Source organism: Telmatherina bonti, assembly GCF_933228915.1.
Source record: "Telmatherina bonti genome assembly, chromosome: 14".
Lineage (NCBI taxonomy): Eukaryota > Metazoa > Chordata > Actinopteri > Atheriniformes > Telmatherinidae > Telmatherina > Telmatherina bonti.
Window position 1 is genome coordinate 14,300,266 of NC_136612.1, and position 19,960 is coordinate 14,320,225.

Genomic DNA, 19,960 nt, shown 5'->3' on the forward strand with positions numbered 1-19,960 from the left:
TGCTCAGGATGGAGGATTGGATCGAAGTCATGACTCGCTGCAATCAGTTGGTTTCTATTGGCTCGAAATGATGTGTATGTTGATTCGTGTATGTAAAGTGCCCTGTGACAACATTGTTGTGAAGTGGCGCTATACAAATAAAGTTGAATTGAATTGAAATGTATTAAACATGTATGCACCTTTTGTTAATGTGTTGTTTACAGTCTTTGACTATGCTACAGTGAAAGACAATGTTGCAATGGTTTTTAACTATTTATTAAGTTGCAGATCAACATTTCAACATGGATTTTGCCAGTGTGGGACAAAATGTCTACATTTCTGTTTGCAATAATACAAAACTGCCTTTTATCGACAACTAACAAATAGCTGGATAGAAGCAAAACACAGTTGTAGGGTAAAAAAAACAAACAAAATCCTACTCCAACTCGACTTTACACCGATGTATGAGTAAATGCTTTATCCTTGTCAAATCATTCAATTCTCTTTGATAACACAAATAACAATCCACATCGCATGAAAATGAGCCTGTTGAATCACACTGATGATGTAGCAGCCTGTCCTTTGTTAGAGAGAAACTGATCTAGTTAAAAGCTCTGAAAACAGGAACCTCCATTGATCTGCTCAAAAAACAGAAGAAATACACTTGGTGTTCAGAGAACCCATGAAACCTCAAAGAAGTCCCTCCATCTCCCTCATAAAGGCTTCATAAACCTGGTCTTTAGTCTTCATGCTGGGCTGAGACACAGCGCCCATCTGGGCTGGGTTAGCCATTCCAGTTGGAGCTGTGGTCACCTGCTGTTTCTGCCACTGGCCTCCTCCCATACCTTCATCTCCCCTCCTTCCTCCAACACCACCCCCCAACTTCTCAAGTGGCCCGGCCGCCGCGCCCATCATTACCCCGCTCTTGTCCCTACGCACCCTCAGTGCCGTGGGCACAAAGCGGGTGACCTCTGCCTTGGGGTTAATGATCTGCGGCTTGGCGGAGATGGTGGCGCCGGAGCCGCCGCCTGCTGCCAGGCCGCCCCCGGCAGCTGCAACAGATGTGATGTTGGCTCGTTTCTCGATGGTTGCAGGATTTGCTCCTGCAGCGGCTGTCCCAGGTGGAGGGGGCATCTGCATGACGCCCGGCCGCATGGGCATGGCAGGGGGGGGCATGTTGCTCTGTGAAGCATCCTGGCTGGAACCCGGAGCCTTTTGCCTCTGGACAATGTTGGGGGGAGCGCTGAGGACATTGGAGTTGAGAGGGGGAGGAAACAGGGAGAGCGGTGGCGCTAGAGGACGTGGGGGTCCTCCTGCTCTCGGGGGAGGAGGTGGCATACCTGGATGAAGTGCAAAAGAGATGAATGTGTTATGTTGACTCAGCGGATCTTTGCAAACGCAGACTCTTGCAGATATGTGCCTACCTGGTGGTGCTGGGGGTGGTAATCTGGGAGGAGGTCCACGTGGGGGAGGGCCAGGTGGGAGGCCAGGAGGGGGGCCTGGTGGTGGACCAGGTGGCCGTCCTGGTGGAGGACCAGGAGGCAGGAGACGAGGCATCGGACCCCTTATTCCTCCAGGCATACCAGGAGGCCTCAAGAATGGAGGAGCACCTGAAGAGCATAAATGACATGAATACACACACCACAGCTGAAAGCGTGTGTTTGGTCCAGTTAGTGGGACAAACCTGGTGGGGGACCAGGAGGTGGACCGGAAGGAGGACCAGGGGGCCTCATCGGAGGAGCTGGAGGTGGGCCCAAAGGTGGAGGCCCTGTCATTGGCGGGCCTTGCATGGGTGGAGGACCTTGCTGTCCCACTGCCCCAGCAGGCGGAGGCATATGCTGAATGGCCATTACATGAGCCTGACTGTCCCCTGGGGGTCCCCGGTCCTCCGTGTCAGAGGTGTCTGACTCATCTGTGTATTCCTCCTCCTCCATCTCCTCTTCTTCCTCATCCTCAGGAATAGACTGACCTGAAGTTTGAAAAGAAATGAATAAATCCCGACAGGCAGACGGGTATAAGCGGCGTAAACAGCCATGCAGACGCTCCACAGTACCTGCCATCCTCAACATCATGGCCTGCAGAGGCGTGATGGCCTTGGTCTTCTTCACCACTCTCTTCTTCTTCTTTTTTCCCTCATGAGGAGCCTCCGGGGGCATATCTGCAAAACGTACACTGCGACCTGCAGGAACGAGACATCAACACGATGGAGAGATATCACAGAGAGCGAGATTTCTGACATCTAAACTGCTTCAGGCTGTGAAAGTTCCTGCCTGAAAGAGGAGATAAAAAGAATAAAATGATAAAACTAGAAGGACCAAGCTAGACAAGGAAAAGAAAAATAATAACAGAGGATGCAGATTTATTCAGTATTAACTACACACGGCTACAGTAAAGATAATTGTTTGTTTTAACTGAGAAGTTGTGTGTAAATGTGCTGCAGCTCTGCTGCGATCCTCACCAGCATGCCTTTCATTTCTACTTCCATCCCGGTCGTCGTCATGGTGGTCCACTCGCGCCCTCTGCTCACCACCTCCTGCTTCATGTCTCTCTTCTTCGCTGTCTTCCTCAGAGTCACTGTTGTCGTCATCCAAGTCGTCTCTGTCGCTCTCGCTACCACTGTCCCGATCTCTCCCCAAATCCATCGCAGTCTCCTTTTCCAAACCGGGAATGGAGGGTTCTGTTCAGGAAAACACAACAAAACGGAAGGGAGGCGAGTCGAATCAAGCCTGTTATAGCAAAAATAAAAAAGTAGGGCCCTGTAAGAATCTGACTGCACGTCACCTGGGTCTGTACCAAACGCTCGTCGAGCTGGAATGCCATACAGCGCCAGGACTTGAGGAGGTGGAGGCCCAGGGGGAGGCCCAGGAGGCTTCCTCCCTGGAGGTAAGCGTGGGACACCTGGTACCGTTACTACCGCGGGTCCAGAGGATGACGAGAGCAGCCCTTTACTAAAAGACGTAAAAACAATGTTGCAGTGACGCAGCCGTACTCGACAGCGAGTTCAAACGCAGGTGAAAGCCTACCCGAACGTGGAGGTCTTCTTTAGTATTGAAGGAGGCTGAGCCCCCGGTAGTGGGATGTCCTGGATGTGGATATTGGATGGAGCGTGTGGCATGTCTGGTAAAGGGATGCTGTCCACCTCCACTAACTCTGCATTCTGAAAAGCAGCACACATCGTATGTTAGAGTAAAATTACACAACAAACAGGCTGCATGATGTGATGATGTGACATAAATTATAATAACAGAATTTAAAAATAAAACCCTCTTTCCAATTGCAGCTTCCCTACAAAATATATATGACGATGTTTCAACCCAGCTGGTCAGCACAGTTGCCACCAATTTTCAGTCCAGTTTATGTTTCATTTGGCAAACCTCAGGTTTTTTCCCCACATTTTTACTTTGAGACACTACATCTCCATGGAGACGATATCTGATAAGGCTTCGCTGAACCTTAGCAGGATCAGCTGAAGGTTCAGATGCATCTATGTGGTCATGTGACAGGTTTTTACTGGGTTTGTTCTCTTTGTCCTCAATTTCTTTAGGACATACTGCACATCATGTTAGGATATGCAAGTCTTTGGTAATTGGTTCTTTGGGAATAAACTTGTTTGCACAAAAATATGCTTTATCTATCAAACTGTACAGCGCATTAAAAAACATTTGTCGTTAGCCACAGTGCTCCACATCACAAGTAAACATAAAAGAAAAAAGTCCCACTAATAAAAACAACAAACCAACACTGAATCTTTGGTGTTTTTCAGTCTTTTCATGCCACTACAGAACTCTCTGCTAAGAACAAAGTGCCTTAAAATCAGCTCTTTGCCAAGTTGGCAGCTATGTGGCGACAACGCTGCTTCATCCTTCCTTGAGTAGGAGACTTTTTTAATGTTTGAATGATCTGGATATCAGGGTTAACTGGAACGCAAGACAACACCCCTAAAAAAACTATGAAAGACCATTAGAAACTAATGCTCCAGAAAATTTAAAAGATCACAAGACAGAGTGGCTCCTTGGAAGCAAAATATAAAATAATGAGGGGTGGCTCAAGACTTTTAGAACATTTGACAAGCAGAATGTAAATGAGGACATGTATGGATAAGTTTACCTTTTCTTTCCTCTGATTTTTTTCTATCCTGTGACACATAGTAATAATCTGTTTGCTGTCTACAAGAAAAAGATGGAATTTCTTCCCTATCAAGAGATCACTTTCAGAGTTCGATTCTACTCCTGCCTGTTTTCTAATGCATATCATGAGAGATGTCACTTTTATAGCAAGTATCTCTTTGGGAATAACTGTTGGTGCAAAAGCAGCAGTTTGCTTTTCAAACCTTTCCCATTTTTAATACATGCATCTAAAAAAATGTAAAAGGTTACATGTCTTTCTGACAGGTTGCAGTGCATACAAATAGAACATAAACTTGTTTGTTATGTCTGAGTAACGGTCAGGGTTAGGTGGCTTAACCAACAATAAAATGAAGACCTGTCACACTCCTCTAAGATGGTCCAGTGTAAGGACTGCATTGAAAATGAATGAAAAAAGCAGCCATGTGCAAAGAAAAACTGTACGAGAGCCTCAACAACTCAAACACACTCAAACAGAATATTATAATGTAGCTCAGTTCCTGACAAGCAAAATATAATGAAACTAGAAGCACTCAGGGAGCGCTGAGCTCTGAATCAGCCCAACAAATCAAATACATTTTTCCTTATTTTATTTCCAAGATTTCCTGAAAATTAATCACAATCAATCCATAACTTTTTGAGTTATGTTGCAAAATAGACAAACCAACACTATCGTCCGACTTGGCTGAGAGAATAGGCAGGGGTGACTCGAAACTTTTGCACAATACTGTACATGCTATATGTCACTAAAATATATATATATATATATATATTTATTATATGTGTGTGTGTGTAGTTTTAAGTATAAGAAATAAAACCAAACAACTGATTCATCTGCAACATCCAAACATACCTTGACTGAATCAAAATAAAGAGACAGCTGTCCTCGTTTAGTCTCATAGTCCAGTTCCAGTTTGCGAAGCTCCTTGTAGGTGTCAGGATTTTCTCTTTCGTACAGGTGGATGATGCGTTCAAATGTCTCACGCAACTTCTTCCTCTTGTCTCTCAACACTTTCTCATTCAGTAGGGGCTGCTGAACTGGGTTGAACTCTGCAGGGAAGGGAGCAAACATATCTTTTTTAGAAACTGCCAAAGCCTTTAAAAAAAATAAGCCTGATGAAAACATAAAACGCATAAAGCCTCCCAAAGCCTTTAAATTTGAGAAAAAATATACAATCTAATATAATAAAACTGTAAAGCACATGTTAAACACAGATTTCTCCCCTCACCCATCTCATCCAGCTTCTCCATGTCTCGGATGATCTGTCTGGGGTCCTTCATCTTTAGCACGGCTGCTCTCACCATCATCCTCTGCTTCTTGTTCTGAAAACAGAATTCCCAAGTTAGGCACAATGAAAACTGTAAACTGCTGCACGTATATGAACTTTAAATGAATGAATACTAGCTCATATACCTTTTTTAACTCCCGTTTCCTGGCCTCTTTTCCTGTAAAGTGGACATTAAGCATTCATAAGTTGTGATTCTTGCATCTGATAAATGTCCATCAGATCATTCTAGGTGAAGCAGCTTTCTTCACAGATCAGTACTTACGGGCCTGGTCGGTGGGGTTCATAAACTTTCCACTCTTGGTGGAAGAGGTTGACCGTCGCCCCATTGTTGCAGGATGTCTTTTCCACTCTGCTCAGTTATGACAGAAATAAAGTTTAGCAAACCAAGTACGACAGAAATCTGGGAACATCTAAAGCCAACACGAGCTATAAAACCCGTTAAGATGTTTCATATAATGTAATGTCATGGGGAATAGTTAGCATTTTGTGTTTACAAAATGACAATATGAATAAAACTAACTCTTCTTATGCTACATCAACAGATTGCTATCCATACTGTTATTTATTTATTTTTTTACTTCTTTATTAAACAAGCAGTATGCAGTGTAAAACAGAGCAGTACAAAACTGAATAATACATACTCCAGGGAGTTATAATTTCTTAGAAGCAGCTATGACATAAATAACAACAGTCATATAAATACACACACAAAAAAAGTGCACAAATCAATAGTCTTAATGGCTTTCATGCTAGTGGAACACTTGATAGAATTGATATATTGTTTGGCCTCATAAATAATATTAGAGAAAATGGGCTTTAGATTAGTGTATCTACATTTGTGAATATGCCATTTTGTCAAGTATATAATAAGATTAATGAATCGTTTGTTTTTCTCAGATGGGTAGTTAATGAAGCCAAACAATATATGTTCAAAGCAAAGAGGAAAAACTTGGTTCAGTTACAGGAAGAGATCAGAATAAAAATTAGAATTCCACAATCTGGTGGAGGCAAAACCAAAATAAATTAAATATGTCTTCAGGGTGTCCTTCACAAAAAGAGCAAATTAATTCTATATCTTTTTAAAATCTTTGTAGAAAAAAACTTTGATGGGTAACATCTATGAATTATTTTAAGAGAAACTTCTTTTACTTCATTAGTTCCTAGTTATTTAGGAGGTAAATTCCAAATATCCATCCTGATTATTCTGTAGCAACAACTATGAAGTCATAACACTGCAACGTTCACATAGCAGCTAACCATAACCAGCTAACAAGTTAATAAAAGTGACGTGAAATATGCATTCTGTTGGACTAAACGCTTTCAGACAACAAATACTATAAAGCAAATAAAGTATCTGCTTTAAAGATGTTGTCTAAATGTAAGGAGTCAAGCAGCACTTTGAAAGCTAGTTAGCTAGCACGGTTAGCATGCTCTTTTAGCTAGGCCCGAGTTAGCATCAATAGCAGGGCAAAGGCCTTTACCTTTTATTTAGGAAAAGCTTGTGGGGCGCTGTAAGGTTTACACGCGGCACTGGATACCAGAAATAAAGGAAATTATATTTGCTTTTAGCCCTTAAAGGAAATCCCCAGGACTGAATGCACTCCGTTAGCCGTTCGCCATGTTTACTGCCGCGGGCAAGAGCGGAAAGGTGGGTTTGACGTCATCAAAATGCGTTAGACATAAAAGTCTAATAGTTATTTCAGATGTTTTACAATTATTTATAGGTATATATGCTTCTATTTGCATTTATCTCTGTATATAATATTTGTCAATAGTCAGTATTCATAGGCTGCATTTTGAAAAGATTTACTATCTTCTTCACGCAGTTTATATTTTTTATCACACTAATACAAGCCAGTTTTCCTGCCCTCTGGTGGTCATTATGCGCAACTACAATATTTCTCAAAACTGAAAATGGTAAGTTTTTTAAAAAATTATTATTAATTTTTTTTTTCTTTTTATTGATCGAAGTCATATACAAATCATTTTCAGGAGCAGGACCGTGTACGGAAGCAAAGAAAAAGAAAATTATTAGAGAATGCTGAACTAGTACATATAGACATACTTACATGTACAAAATAATAATAATAATAATAATAATTAAAGCCGCAAGCGGCATCCATCGGGTCCTCGCCTCATGCCGAAACCTCCACCCGAACTCGCCACAAAGCTTCCGGGTGGATGTGAAGTAAAAGGCACAAATCCAAAACTAGTTTGTTCAAAAACAATGCACATACAGTGCTAAATGGGCGTAAACGCCAAGATGGTGGACACCCCGTTGCCATGGTAACAGGTGGTCAATGCACTTTTTTACTCGCCTTGGGTTGTTACACATGTGTGCCGAATTTTGTAGCCATAGGTGAAAGTAGACGATCGGGCCCCTAGGGGCTCCCCCCAAAAAGTGCCCCCCCCACAATACATTCTGTAATGTGTTAAGGACCTACCAAATATTAATATTTACAATTTTGGTGCACATCGCATGAATTTGTGCGAAGATATAAGCAAACCGTGTTTAATGGCGAGGAGTATTTTTTTCAAGATGGCGGACACACCGTTGCCATGGTAACAGGTTCTCAATAGAGTTTTTTGCTCGTCTTGGTTACTTATACATGTGTACCGAATTTCGTAGCCCTAGGTCAAAGTAGACTATCGGGCCCCTAGGGGCCCCCCCCAGAATGCGCCCAAATTGACAAAAACGGGCAAAAAAATGGCCACAAACGCCAAGATGGCGGACAGCAAGTTGCCATGACAACAGGCATTTCAATGACTTTTTTACTTGTCTTGATGTGATAGACATGTGTACCGAATTTCGTCGTCCTATGTCAAACTAAAAAAATTTTTCACCATTCTAGAGGCCATTTTTGGCGTTTCTAGGGGGCGCCGTCGAGGCATTTTTGCATTGGCGTGCACGCAGACCCCAGAATATTGCTATTTTCACCAGGACTGAGGCGTGTGCCAAGTTTCGCAACTTTTCACGGGGTCTAAGGGGGTCAAAATTGAGTGAGTTGTGCTGGGAAGAATAATAATAAACAAAACATAAACATTACAATAACAATAGGGCCTTGCCATACTTCGTATGGCTCGGACCCTAAAAATATACAACTTCAACCATTGCAAGTAATGCAAAACCTTGCTTTAGACACACTGCAGTAACCTGTTATATAATTACAGTACTGCTTTGAAATCTGTCATTCAAAGGAAATATGTTCTCAAATCACACCAACTTGTGTATTTCACTTATATGATCCTTTTTGTTTAGTTATGACACTTTACCATGAGATGACAGATTTGAATTTCCAAACGATGACCTCTAAGGTTTTAGTTCACTAGCTCTGAGTGGCTTTGCCATGTGGTTACACTGTTAAGTTTACAACTTACTCTTATATCGTGCCAGAAATGCTTGGTGTGAAACTTGTGTTTTACTTAGTTCAACGTGAAATGGCCTGGTTGTTGGTGACCATATGACGTGAAGCAGGGCTTCACTCTGAAGCCTGATGATCCCAACAGGAGATGAAGCAGGTCTTCACTCTGAAGCCTGATGATCCCAACAGGAGATGAAGCAGGTCTGCACTCTGAAGCCTGATGATCCCAACAGGAGATGAAGCAGGTCTGCACTCTGAAGCCTGATGATCCCAACAGGAGATGAAGCAGGTCTGCACTCTGAAGCCTGATGATGCCAGCAGGAGATGAAGCAGGTCTGCACTCTGAAGCCTGATGATCCCAACAGGAGATGACGTGGTTTGGTGGAATTGGGCCACGTTTTCACTATAACTACTCTGGTCATAAAGAATCCACGCTTCTTACTGATGCATACTTTTCTTTATTCCATAACCACGAAACACCGTGAAAACTGAAAGACAAAATTGTCTTTTCAAAATCAAGGCTCAAATATTCTTTTCCAATCACAAATATTAGAATATATTTACGTTTTAAATATCCAATTTAAACCTTGTTTACAATATATCCATAAACAAAAGAAATACCTCATCAAACATACCGTGTTCGCCTTTCAGACCAGCAGTAGAATTATTAAGCGCATAAAACTCCTCCCGATGTCTCTTTTACTTTACTCTTGTTGGCGCTTAGTGAACAGCTTCCGGGGCGCAGTCACATGACCTGAAAACGCAAACCTATTCTCACAGAAACAGCAGCACAGCAATCAAATAATGGCCAAAATCATCAGAGCATTTCCAAAATAGTACAATCAGACACTCCGAAACTGTGTTTAAAAAAAGGAATTCATTTTATATAAAAACCCACAAAGAAAAAACAGCGCGAATGCCGGCTTCCGGCGTTACCATGGCAACACATAAACATTGTGCCGAATATGCTGCCAGCTACAGGAAGTACTTTTAATTTATTTTCAAAAGGTCCTAAGATCGAAGCAAGAGAATGGAATCTGACGTCATCGTCAGAGATTGGTTTCCCTTTTATTCTTTGATCCTTTAATCCTTTGATGTCAAAGGCAATCGAATATGATGTCAGACCCGCCACTCTTTAATAGCCAGCTACTTGTTCACACACCTTCATTTCTAAAGGATCGCTTCAGAAAAGACAAGTAGTTTTCAGTATCTAGCAAATTTACAGGATTTTTTTTTTTTTTAATCCGTCACAGTTTACAATGGGAATCTGTTCCAGTAGGGATATTCATCCCGCGATACAATTAAATTGTTATGTGCATGATCCGTTGGGAGGATATTGTCTTCGTGAGTTTATTGGAAAAGGGTCTACTGGAGAAGTGGCCGAATGCATCGACGTGTACAACAATTACAGGACAGTGGCAATTAAATTTTTGAAAAGAAAATTTGACGAACTAGGAAGAAGAGAAGCTGGGATCTTGCACCAAATCCAAAAATTAGATCCTGACAAAAACAATTTGATCAAATTCCACAGGTGCTTTCAGTACATGGGCGTAAATTGTCTGGTTTTTGAGAAGCTGGACATTAGCTTATCTGACTTGATACAACGGAAGAGGAAGTCACTGCATGTTTCTGAAATCAGAACAATTGCAAAGCAGCTACTGGAGGCCATCAACGCACTCAATAGTATCGGTTTGTCACACAATGATATTAACCCAGACAATGTAATGTTGGTAAACCGGAAATTGCAGCCTTTCAAAGTGAAGCTAATTGATTTTGGACTAACTGCTAAGTCACGTGATTTGTGTAATCATCCTTCCTTTCAAAAACTTTGTTACAGAGCCCCTGAGAATTTTTTGGGCCTTCCAGTCAATGAAGCAGTTGACATGTGGTCTTTGGGTTGCACACTGATGTTCTTGTATCTTGGTGAAAACCTGTTTGCAGGCAAACATAATTATGACATCATGAAAGTCATTTCAAAGATTATAGGTATTCCTAATTACATACTGGATAAAGGACTCAAAACCGAAACCTTTTTTAACTGGGTGGAGACGGATGACGGTTCAGAATGGAAGTGGAATACAATGGATGAATATGAAAGATCTGAAGGAGGTTGTTTTACTTCCGTCAAGTATATTTACGACAACATCTCTTCTCTGGAAGATCTGCCAACACTGCATAAGGTGCCTGACAAGCCCACAGAACCTGAAGACACAGATGGATTCATCAGTCTTCTCAAAAAGATGTTGCAGGTGGATCCAGACAAACGGATCACCCCTGCTGAAGCACTCAATCACCCTTTCATACTTCAAACTCCCTTATCTGAGGAAAATAATCAGCCTTCTGCAGTTCCAACTCAGAGCGTTATGTCAGACGATGGAAGATATCGAATGGAGCTGATGGATGTACAAAATCAAAGACAGGTCGAGTTGATAGAAGCATTTAATAATTGGAAAAATCAGGAACTCTTTTCTGTTACCAGTAATCAGCCTTCTGAGACCTTAAGTCAGATAAATGTGGCAGACATTCAGCCCAGTGAGACAGAAGAAGAGACCATTGTTACATCCTCTACTAAAGAAACAACTAAATCAGTCAATAGTTTAACCAGCTTCACAGGCGATGTGACCAATGCTAACAGAGTTACTGCTGTAACTTCTGCAGAAGTCTCTCCCAGCGACAAACAAGTCAAAGGTGAAGATGATAACAACAAAGACTATGAAATATATCTAATGGAACTGATGGATTTACAAAATCAAATGCAGGTCGAGTTGATGGAAGCATTAAATCATTGGAAAAATCAGGAACTCTTTTCTGTTACCAGTGATCAGCCTTCTGAGACCTTAAGTCAGATAAATGTGGCAGACATTCAGCCCAGTGAGACAGAAGAGACCATTGTTACATCCTGTACTAAAGAAACAGCTAAATCAGTCAATAGTTTAACCAGCTTCACAGGCGATGTGACCAATGCTAACAGAGTTACTGCTGTAACTTCTGCAGAAGTCTCTCCCAGCGACAAACAAGTCAAAGATGAATTTTATAACAAAGGCGATGGAAGATATATAATGGAGCTGATGGATGTACAAAATCAAATACAGGTCGAGTTGATGGAAGGATTTAATTATTGGAAAAATATGGAACTCTTTTCTGTTACCAGTAATCAGCCTTCTGAGACCTTAAGTCAGATAAATGTGGCAGACATTCAGCCCAGTGAGACAGAAGAAGAGACCATTGTTACATCCTGTACTGAAGAAACAACTAAATCAGTCAATAGTTTAACCAGCTTCACAGGCGATGTGACCAATGCTAACAGAGTTACTGCTGTAACTTCTGCAGAAGTCTCTCCCAGCGACAAACAAGTCAAAGATGAATATTATAGCAAAGGCGATGGAAGATATATAATGGAGCTGATGGATGTACAAAATCAAAGACAGGTCGAGTTGATGGAAGCATTTAATCATTGGAAAAATCAGAAACTCTTTTCTGTTACCAGTAATCAGCCTTCTGAGACCTTAAGTCAGATAAATGTGGCAGACATTCAGCCCAGTGAGACAGAAGAGACCATTGTTACATCCTGTGCTGACGAAACTGCTGCTGACAATGCAAACAAACCAGCAGCAACACCCGTCCAAAACATCACAAACATAACATCCTCTGATATGTTTAACAGTAACTGTAAATAAGAGCAATGAAGATCTGCTGAGGTGAACACCTGCAACACGTTTTTACAAAGGATTGGTAAATTCTTCTCCCAGTTATGCATGTTTTGCACAGGAGCAGAATAAATGGATGCATTTCCACCACCTTAATTCGTACACATAAAAAAAAAACAACTACAAGCACAGACCACAACGCCATAGGGTTCCACACCTGAGCAAAACACCAAAAGGCCAAACAAATAAAAGCAAACAAAACTAACAAAAAACCCCACAAAACACAAAAACAACAAAAACCAACCAACCAACCAAAAACAAAACAACGAAAAACAAAACCCAACAATAAACAAACTCTAAACAAAAACCCCAACAAAAAACAACCAAAAACACAAAACAACAAAAAACAACCAAAAACACAAAAACAAAATCCAACAAAAAACAATGAACAACTGAAAAAAAAACAACAACCCAACAATAAACAACAAACAAATTAAGTAACAACAAAAAACAACCAAAACCAAAACCCAACAGAAAACAACCAACAACCGAAAAAAAACAACAAAAACCAAAAAAAAACAACAATAAAAAACCAAAACCAAAACCCAACAATAAACAAACAAACACAAAACAAAAAACAAACAACAAAAAACACAACAATAAACAACCAAAAACAAACAACAAAAAAACACCATAAACAACAAAAAACAACAAAAAACGCAAAAACCCCAACAACGAACCAAAAACACGAAACAAAAAACACAATAAACAAAAAAAAAACAAAAAAAAAACATAATAAACAACAAAAAACACGAAACAAAAAGACCCAACAATAAACAAACACAAAACAAAAAACATCCAACAACGCAAAACAAAGAAAAACCCAACAAACGAACAAAAATCAACAACAAACAAAAATCAATCAACAACCGAAAACACAAAACAAAAAAACCCAACAAAAAACAAACACAAATCAAAACAACTAAACAAAAAACACAAAAAAAAACAAAAAAAAAACAAGCAACAACATAAAAAACACGAATAAACACAAAAAACGTAACTAAAAAAAACAACAAATAATGCAAAAACAAACCCAACAAAAAAAAAAACAACTGAAAAAAAAAACACAAAAAAACAACCCAAAACACAAAAAACAAAACCTAACAATAAACCAAAAACACACACAAAAAAAAAAACAAAATAAACAACCAAAAACAAAACAAAATAAAGCCGCAAGCGGCATCCATCGGGTCCTCGCCTCATGCCGAAACCTCCACCCGAACTCGCCACAAAGCTTCCGGGTGGATGTGAAGTAAAAGGCACGAATCCAAAACTAGTTTGTTCAAAAACAATGCACATACAGTGCTAAATTGGCGTAAACGCCAAGATGGCGGACACCCCGTTGCCATGGTAACAGGTGGTCAATGCACTTTTTTACTCGCCTTGGGTTGTTACACATGTGTACTGAATTTCGTAGCCCTAGGTCTAAGTAGACGATCGGGCCCCTAGGGGCCCCCCTAAAAAAGTGCCCCTCCCAATATACATTCTATTATGTGTTAAGGACCTACCAAATATGAATATTTACAGTTTTGGTGCACATCGCATGAATTTGTGCGAAGATATAAGCAAACCGTGTTTAATGGCGAGAAGGTTTTTTTCCAAGATGGCGGACACCGTGTTGCCATGGTAACGGCTGCACAATGAAGTTTTTTGCTTGTCTTGGGTCGATACACATGTGTGCCGAATTTCGTAGCCCTAGCTCAAAGTAGACGATCGGGCCCCTAGGCCCCCCCCCCCCCCCCCCCCCCCCCCCCCCCCACAATACATATTACAATGCGTTAAAAATATGACTTATTTGAATTTTGGTTCCGATCGGATGCATTTCTGCGAAGATATGAGTGAACCGTGTTTCATGGCGAGAACGCTTTTTTCCATGGGTTGCTACGGTAACACGCTTTCTCCTATCAGAAAGATTTGAATAACTTTTTGTCCCCATCTTGTCACGAAGCTCCATGGCGAACGTGGAGCCTCAGACTAGTTCGTTCAAATGCGATGCGCCCAAATTGACAAAAACGGGCAAAAAAATGGCCACAAACGCCAAGATGGCGGACAGCCCGTTGCCATGACAACAGGCATTTCAATGACTTTTTTACTTGTCTTGATGTGATAGACATGTGTACCGAATTTCGTCGTCCTACGTCAAACTAAAAATTTTTTTCACCATTCTAGAGGCCATTTTTGGCGTTTCTAGGGGGCGCTGTCGAGGCATTTTTGCATTGGCGTGCACGCAGACCCCAGAATATCGCTATTTTCACCGGGACTGAGGTGTGTGCCAAGTTTCGCAACTTTTCACGGGGTCTGAGGGGGTCAAAATTGAGTGAGTTGTGCTGAGAAGAATAATAATAAACATTACAATAACAATAGGGCCTTGCCATACTTCGTATGGCTCGGACCCTAATAATAATAATAATAATAATAATAATAATAATAATAATAATTTGTTAGGGCTTAAGTTGCAAATTATACTTTGTAAATAACTTGACAAGTTGTATAGTGTATTTACTTTTCAAGAAGTTCAAAGCTTTGATATGGGAAAGGAGCTCTTTATGAAATATGTTAAATCTGGGTTTCAGCTTAATAAATCTGCATTTGTGTATACAAAATTTTGCAAGAATTAGCACAATGTTTATTAAAAAGTCCCATTCCTTGTTGTCCATGACCACACCGTGAGAAAGGTTCGTTTGAGAGAAGGGCTGGAGATGGATTTTGGTGTGAAAATAGTAAGTCAAATAGTATTTTTGTTGTATAGGGATAAAAGTCAGCCATGATCATAAATGAAAGGCAGTAGGTAGTTGCACGTATCTGCCTGGTTGTAGAGATTAGAATCAGTCCACTACATAAAGTGCAGTTCATTGCCAATGTAGTTTATATCAGGCTACATTCTTTGGTACAATTCAAGTTAATTATACCTAACATGAGTATTTCTATTTTTAGTCACCTGCATATTCAAATGACTACATTTACATGTACATTAAAGATCAAGTTTCTTTCCCTCAGGAATGAATGTTTCCAGCTGTCAAGAAACAGTGAGGCTCAAACAGTCACATGTTTATAGAGACCACCTTCTGTTTATAGTACAAGCAAACAGCAGCGTGAGGAGAAATGTAAAGTAGGAGGCATTATACGGAGGTTCCTTGCTCACGGCAGCTGAACCAGGATGTGTGAAGTCAGATGCGGATCCTGGCCGAACTACCCTGTGAAACAGAAAAACTCAGAGATGATCTCTTTCTTTTAAAACAATGTTTATTATTACTTGTGTTAAAACCACTGTGTCAGTTTCAGTTATCATTTTGCCATTAATTGACTGCAGCAGTTTTAGTTTGTTTTTTCTTTGTGTATTTATTGTGTGCGGGTCCAAGTTTTGTGTCCTCTGAGAGGTTGATTTTATAAAAGGGCTTGAGGGGGAATTGTATAGTTTGATACCATCCAGTCATTCCCAGAGTTTCTGCTTGATGGGTCATCCAAGATCCTAACTATAGGGATGAACTGGACCGGTTGTTTGTGTGAGCAGGAAACAAATGAAATCATCCTGAAACATGTTTATATGTTAAAATGCAGTTACTAGCTTTGATGTGATCCGATGAAGGTGATTTGATGCATGAATTTTGACCTAAAAACGCCACAGCATACTGTGTACAACTTCATTGCATATATTTACTGGTACTCCCCCACTGAGCAACTGGTTAATTTTGGGAAGCCCATTGTGGTTCCTGTCACTGCTGCTTAGTGGGTATTAGCATTGGATGCAGGATGGGGGGAACATTGGAAATCAAGTCAGCAGGCAAGATGGCAAACTAAGGTGTTGGGAGCAACTGGACTGGAAGGGGAACAGAAGGATTAGAAAGATGGGACACAGAAATCCTCTTCCTGTTGCTGGGAGGGCCGATGGGGGGAGCAGAGAGCTGGGGCTGTCGGGTTAAATTCATGAGCTGAGGGCCAAAAGTTGTCTTAATTTAGTAATGTTTTTTTTTTTTTTTAAATTTTTTTTATAACTGTTTGATAAGATCCTTTTACAATCTCAAAAACAAAAATGTCCAATTAGGGAAAGAAATACACAAACTACAAAACATTTTACTTGATCTTACCTGGTTCATCTAACCTTGTTAGAATAACATCTAACCTGGTCCATTCCAAACCCTGCTGCAATTTTCCTACATACCTGCACGCCTTGTCTTAGGTACACAGGTTTTCCTTTGACAGTGAGGATAGTCATGCTGTTGGAGGGAAAACACACGCTGTCAAACTGAAGCTCTGCATGAAAGTGAAACAGGAGAACAGCGAGCAGGATGTGTGAAACTGGTAAGGTCAGATCGATGGAAATCTGAACACAACCAGTGAGCTGCCTGTTTTTCAGTATGTTCAGCTCAGCTTTGTATGTTTGATATGAGTCTAAATCCTGAGATAACTTCAGGTCTACTTGGACTTTCAGCTAATCACCACTGAAAGATGTTTTTTTATTTGCAGCCTTTCATCAAACCAACTGTTTTTCCTCAAACTGTAAATTTTATGTCTTGTATTTTGTCTTATTCTTTTTTTTTTTTTTAATTTAGCTTTTTCCTTTTTTAATTGCATTTCATTAAAAAATGTTTTTAATGTACTTTTAAACTCCTTTTCACCCCCTACTGCAATGCTTTTAATGTTTTATGTCAATCGCTCTGAATTGTTTTATTCATGAAAATTGCTACACACACACACACACACACACACACACACACACACACACACACACACACACACACACACACACACACACACACACACTCAAGAAAAAAAAATTTCAGAGTCTGTGAGATGACTCCAGCTCAGTCTCAGCTGTCAGATGTAAAATGTAGAGTTTAGAGGATGGAAATCAAATCAAGCAGAATCAAGAATGTGGGCCAACAAATATGACTAGTATTTAAATTCACTGAATTCTTGTGTTTATTTGCTTTAGCTTTACCGGACTATACGAACATTTCATATGTAGTACCCAATGTTTGCCAGCAGGCGTCGCTACTTCACTTGCAAAAATCTTTTTCTTTGACTCTGAACTTTAGTTGCATCAGTTGAAGTAATCAGTGGTACTATTTACACACACCCAGCATATATCTATCCATTTTTTATATACAGTTATTCCAATGCAGGATCACAGGGAGCTGGAGCCGGCCCCCCAGTCCTTAGCAGGGCAAATACAGAGAGACAAACAAAAGCTCGTGCTTTATTAATTAATTAAAAGACACCCATCAAGCCAACATGCATGTTTTTGGACTGCAGGAGGAAGCTGGAGCACATGGAGAGAGCATGCAAACTTATCAGAGAATGGCTTAAACCAGAAACCGTCATGCTGTGAGGTAGGGGTGCTAACTGCTACAACATGCACCACAGCCAGCCAGCAGATATTGGATCAGTCGTACAATCTCCTGAGGTTAAAGCAGTGCTTCCCAAGTTGGAGTCCGTGATCTCTTTAAAAAATAGGTGTGCAAGACTTTTACTCTATAAAACCACATGATTGTTGAGCTTATGGACATGTCCACTCAGTGATGAGTTGAGGCCAATATTTCTTTATCATGGAGCCGAAATCTGAAAACACAAACTCATCTCCACCCACACCGTGATCATGATCACATGGATACACGATTAGATTCTTAGATTCATTGATAATGAATCCACAGTGTCTTGGCTGTATTGTCATGTTTGTTGCATCTTTATTTCTTCATTTGTTCTCTTGCAAAGAAAATTTTTTTTTTCTTTTCCTGTTCTGGATCGCAGTATCTAGAATTTTGCTGGACTCCAGGCTATCTTTGATGTCTTGTAAAATCTGTTTGGAACTTCTCCTGGATTTTTTGGCCCAAGCACCCTGACCACTAGTTCAGTCGTTTTTGCACAAAGTTGCTAACAAACAGACAGATAAAGACAGGAAAAACACAACCTCCGCCACCTCCTTGGTTGAGGTAATAATAAGGTGATGGCCTCAAGGACAAAAGACTGCAGCCATTGGGTTAGAGGGAAAAAGTGCAGATGCTAAACTAAAACAACACATTGCATTTTGCTTTCCACATTTAATTAGCTGCCTTGCTCCTCAGGTATGATCTAAAACAGCATCAATGCCGTCTGATGTCTGATGAAATGCTGACAAATGTTCATGCATGGAGCATCTGCACAGTGGAACTAGCGAGGCAGAGCATGGTTATAAAGATGGTCGAAATGCAAAACAATCAGTTATTTTTAGCAAATACAAGTAAACAGCTGTAGAAACATAACAAAGACAGAAGATCTGATAGATGAACAATGGGCTGTGTGCATAGAAAAATAGTCTGAATTTCCCCATTCATTCTAAGAAGAAAACAAACCGGTGTGACAACAAGCCCAAAGACGCCGTTCAGATGACTTATACAACATTGGTTATTGTTACAGGAGCCACAGCCAGCTGCCCTACGTTTGCAGAGCAGTTTCTGGAGATTACCTACATAACTATGCCAAAGGGTTTTTACAGTAAAGTTGTCTCATCCTTCTTTTTGTATCCAGCAACATGTTCACATAACAAAGTTTAATCCAGTTTGATGGCAGGAAGATTTAAAGGAAAGCACTAGCTGCTCCAACTCTCAGCCTAGCGGGACACTCCCATCTCCGAGGGTTGCTTCTTGTTTTTAGCTTTAGCGTGATCAATGAACCATAAATGACCCTGATGTGACTTGAACACACAACCTTCTGATCTGGAGTCAGATGCGCTACCATTGCGCCACAGAGTCACAGGCTTCCATCTGCATGCCACTCATTCTGGCCTCATGCATCTTCCGTTTATGTGGACATTGACACCCTCATGTGTCCCAAAATATAAAGCTTTCAAGTGTAACAATGCCTCCTTCAGATGTTCAGCTCAAAGACAGGTGTGTTGGTGACCTACTTGGATGCATCTCTGAACACCACTTGAGTCAACTTATGTCAGAAGTTGACTTGATTTGAGCATGCAACCTTCTAACCACAGTCTTTTTCATGCATTAAAATACCTCTTTTGATCAAGTTTTGTCACATGCAGTCCATTTTACCGTGTATATTGAGAGCAAAAGAAAGAGGCCTGGATTTGCACTATATCTGGAAGTAAACTAGCCTCAGCCAGAAAGCTCCCTGTCTACATAGTGTTGAGCTTTTCTTGATAAAGGACCCTGATGTGACTTGAACAGATGACCTTCTGAAGCTTCATGAAGCTGGATGGTGCATGAGGACCAACCAGGGATCATCAGTCCAGACTCTCAGGCACTGGTGTTCTGCACCCTGTTGCTGCACACCTGATTCAAATCAATTTGGAGAAGTGCACAGCTTGTCTGAGAACAGCACAGCTGCTCATAGAGAAGAGTAAACACACTTATTCTTCTTCTGCAACTTACATATACATATTGGGGGACAAGTGAATCTGAATTTGCTTGAAAGCTGACATGCTCAATATGCATGTAAACAGAACATAAATGCCCCTGACATGATTCGAACATGCAACCTTCTGATCTGGAGTCGGACGCGCTACC

At 40.7% G+C, this 19,960-nt stretch overlaps 1 protein-coding gene across 2 annotated transcripts; it reads right to left on the reverse strand.

Moving 5' to 3' along the window:
• Nucleotides 1-238: 238 nt before the first annotated feature.
• On the reverse strand, nucleotides 239-7,021 carry wbp11 (WW domain binding protein 11). 2 transcript variants are annotated; one of them, XM_079253308.1, is made up of 12 exons: nucleotides 6,874-7,021; nucleotides 5,655-5,741; nucleotides 5,518-5,549; nucleotides 5,333-5,426; nucleotides 4,957-5,153; nucleotides 3,009-3,136; nucleotides 2,761-2,927; nucleotides 2,438-2,656; nucleotides 2,033-2,158; nucleotides 1,664-1,948; nucleotides 1,404-1,589; nucleotides 239-1,319 (listed from the first exon to the last, which is right to left on the reverse strand). In XM_079253308.1, the coding sequence occupies exons 2-12, from the start codon at nucleotides 5,716-5,718 to the stop codon at nucleotides 670-672; spliced, it is 2,148 nt and encodes a 715-aa protein (XP_079109434.1). In that variant the 5' UTR covers nucleotides 5,719-5,741; nucleotides 6,874-7,021; the 3' UTR covers nucleotides 239-669. The 2 variants fall into 2 exon arrangements, with proteins under 2 accessions (XP_079109434.1, XP_079109433.1); XM_079253307.1 differs by having other exon boundaries at nucleotides 3,003-3,136.
• Between the last annotated feature and the right edge of the window lie 12,939 nt (nucleotides 7,022-19,960).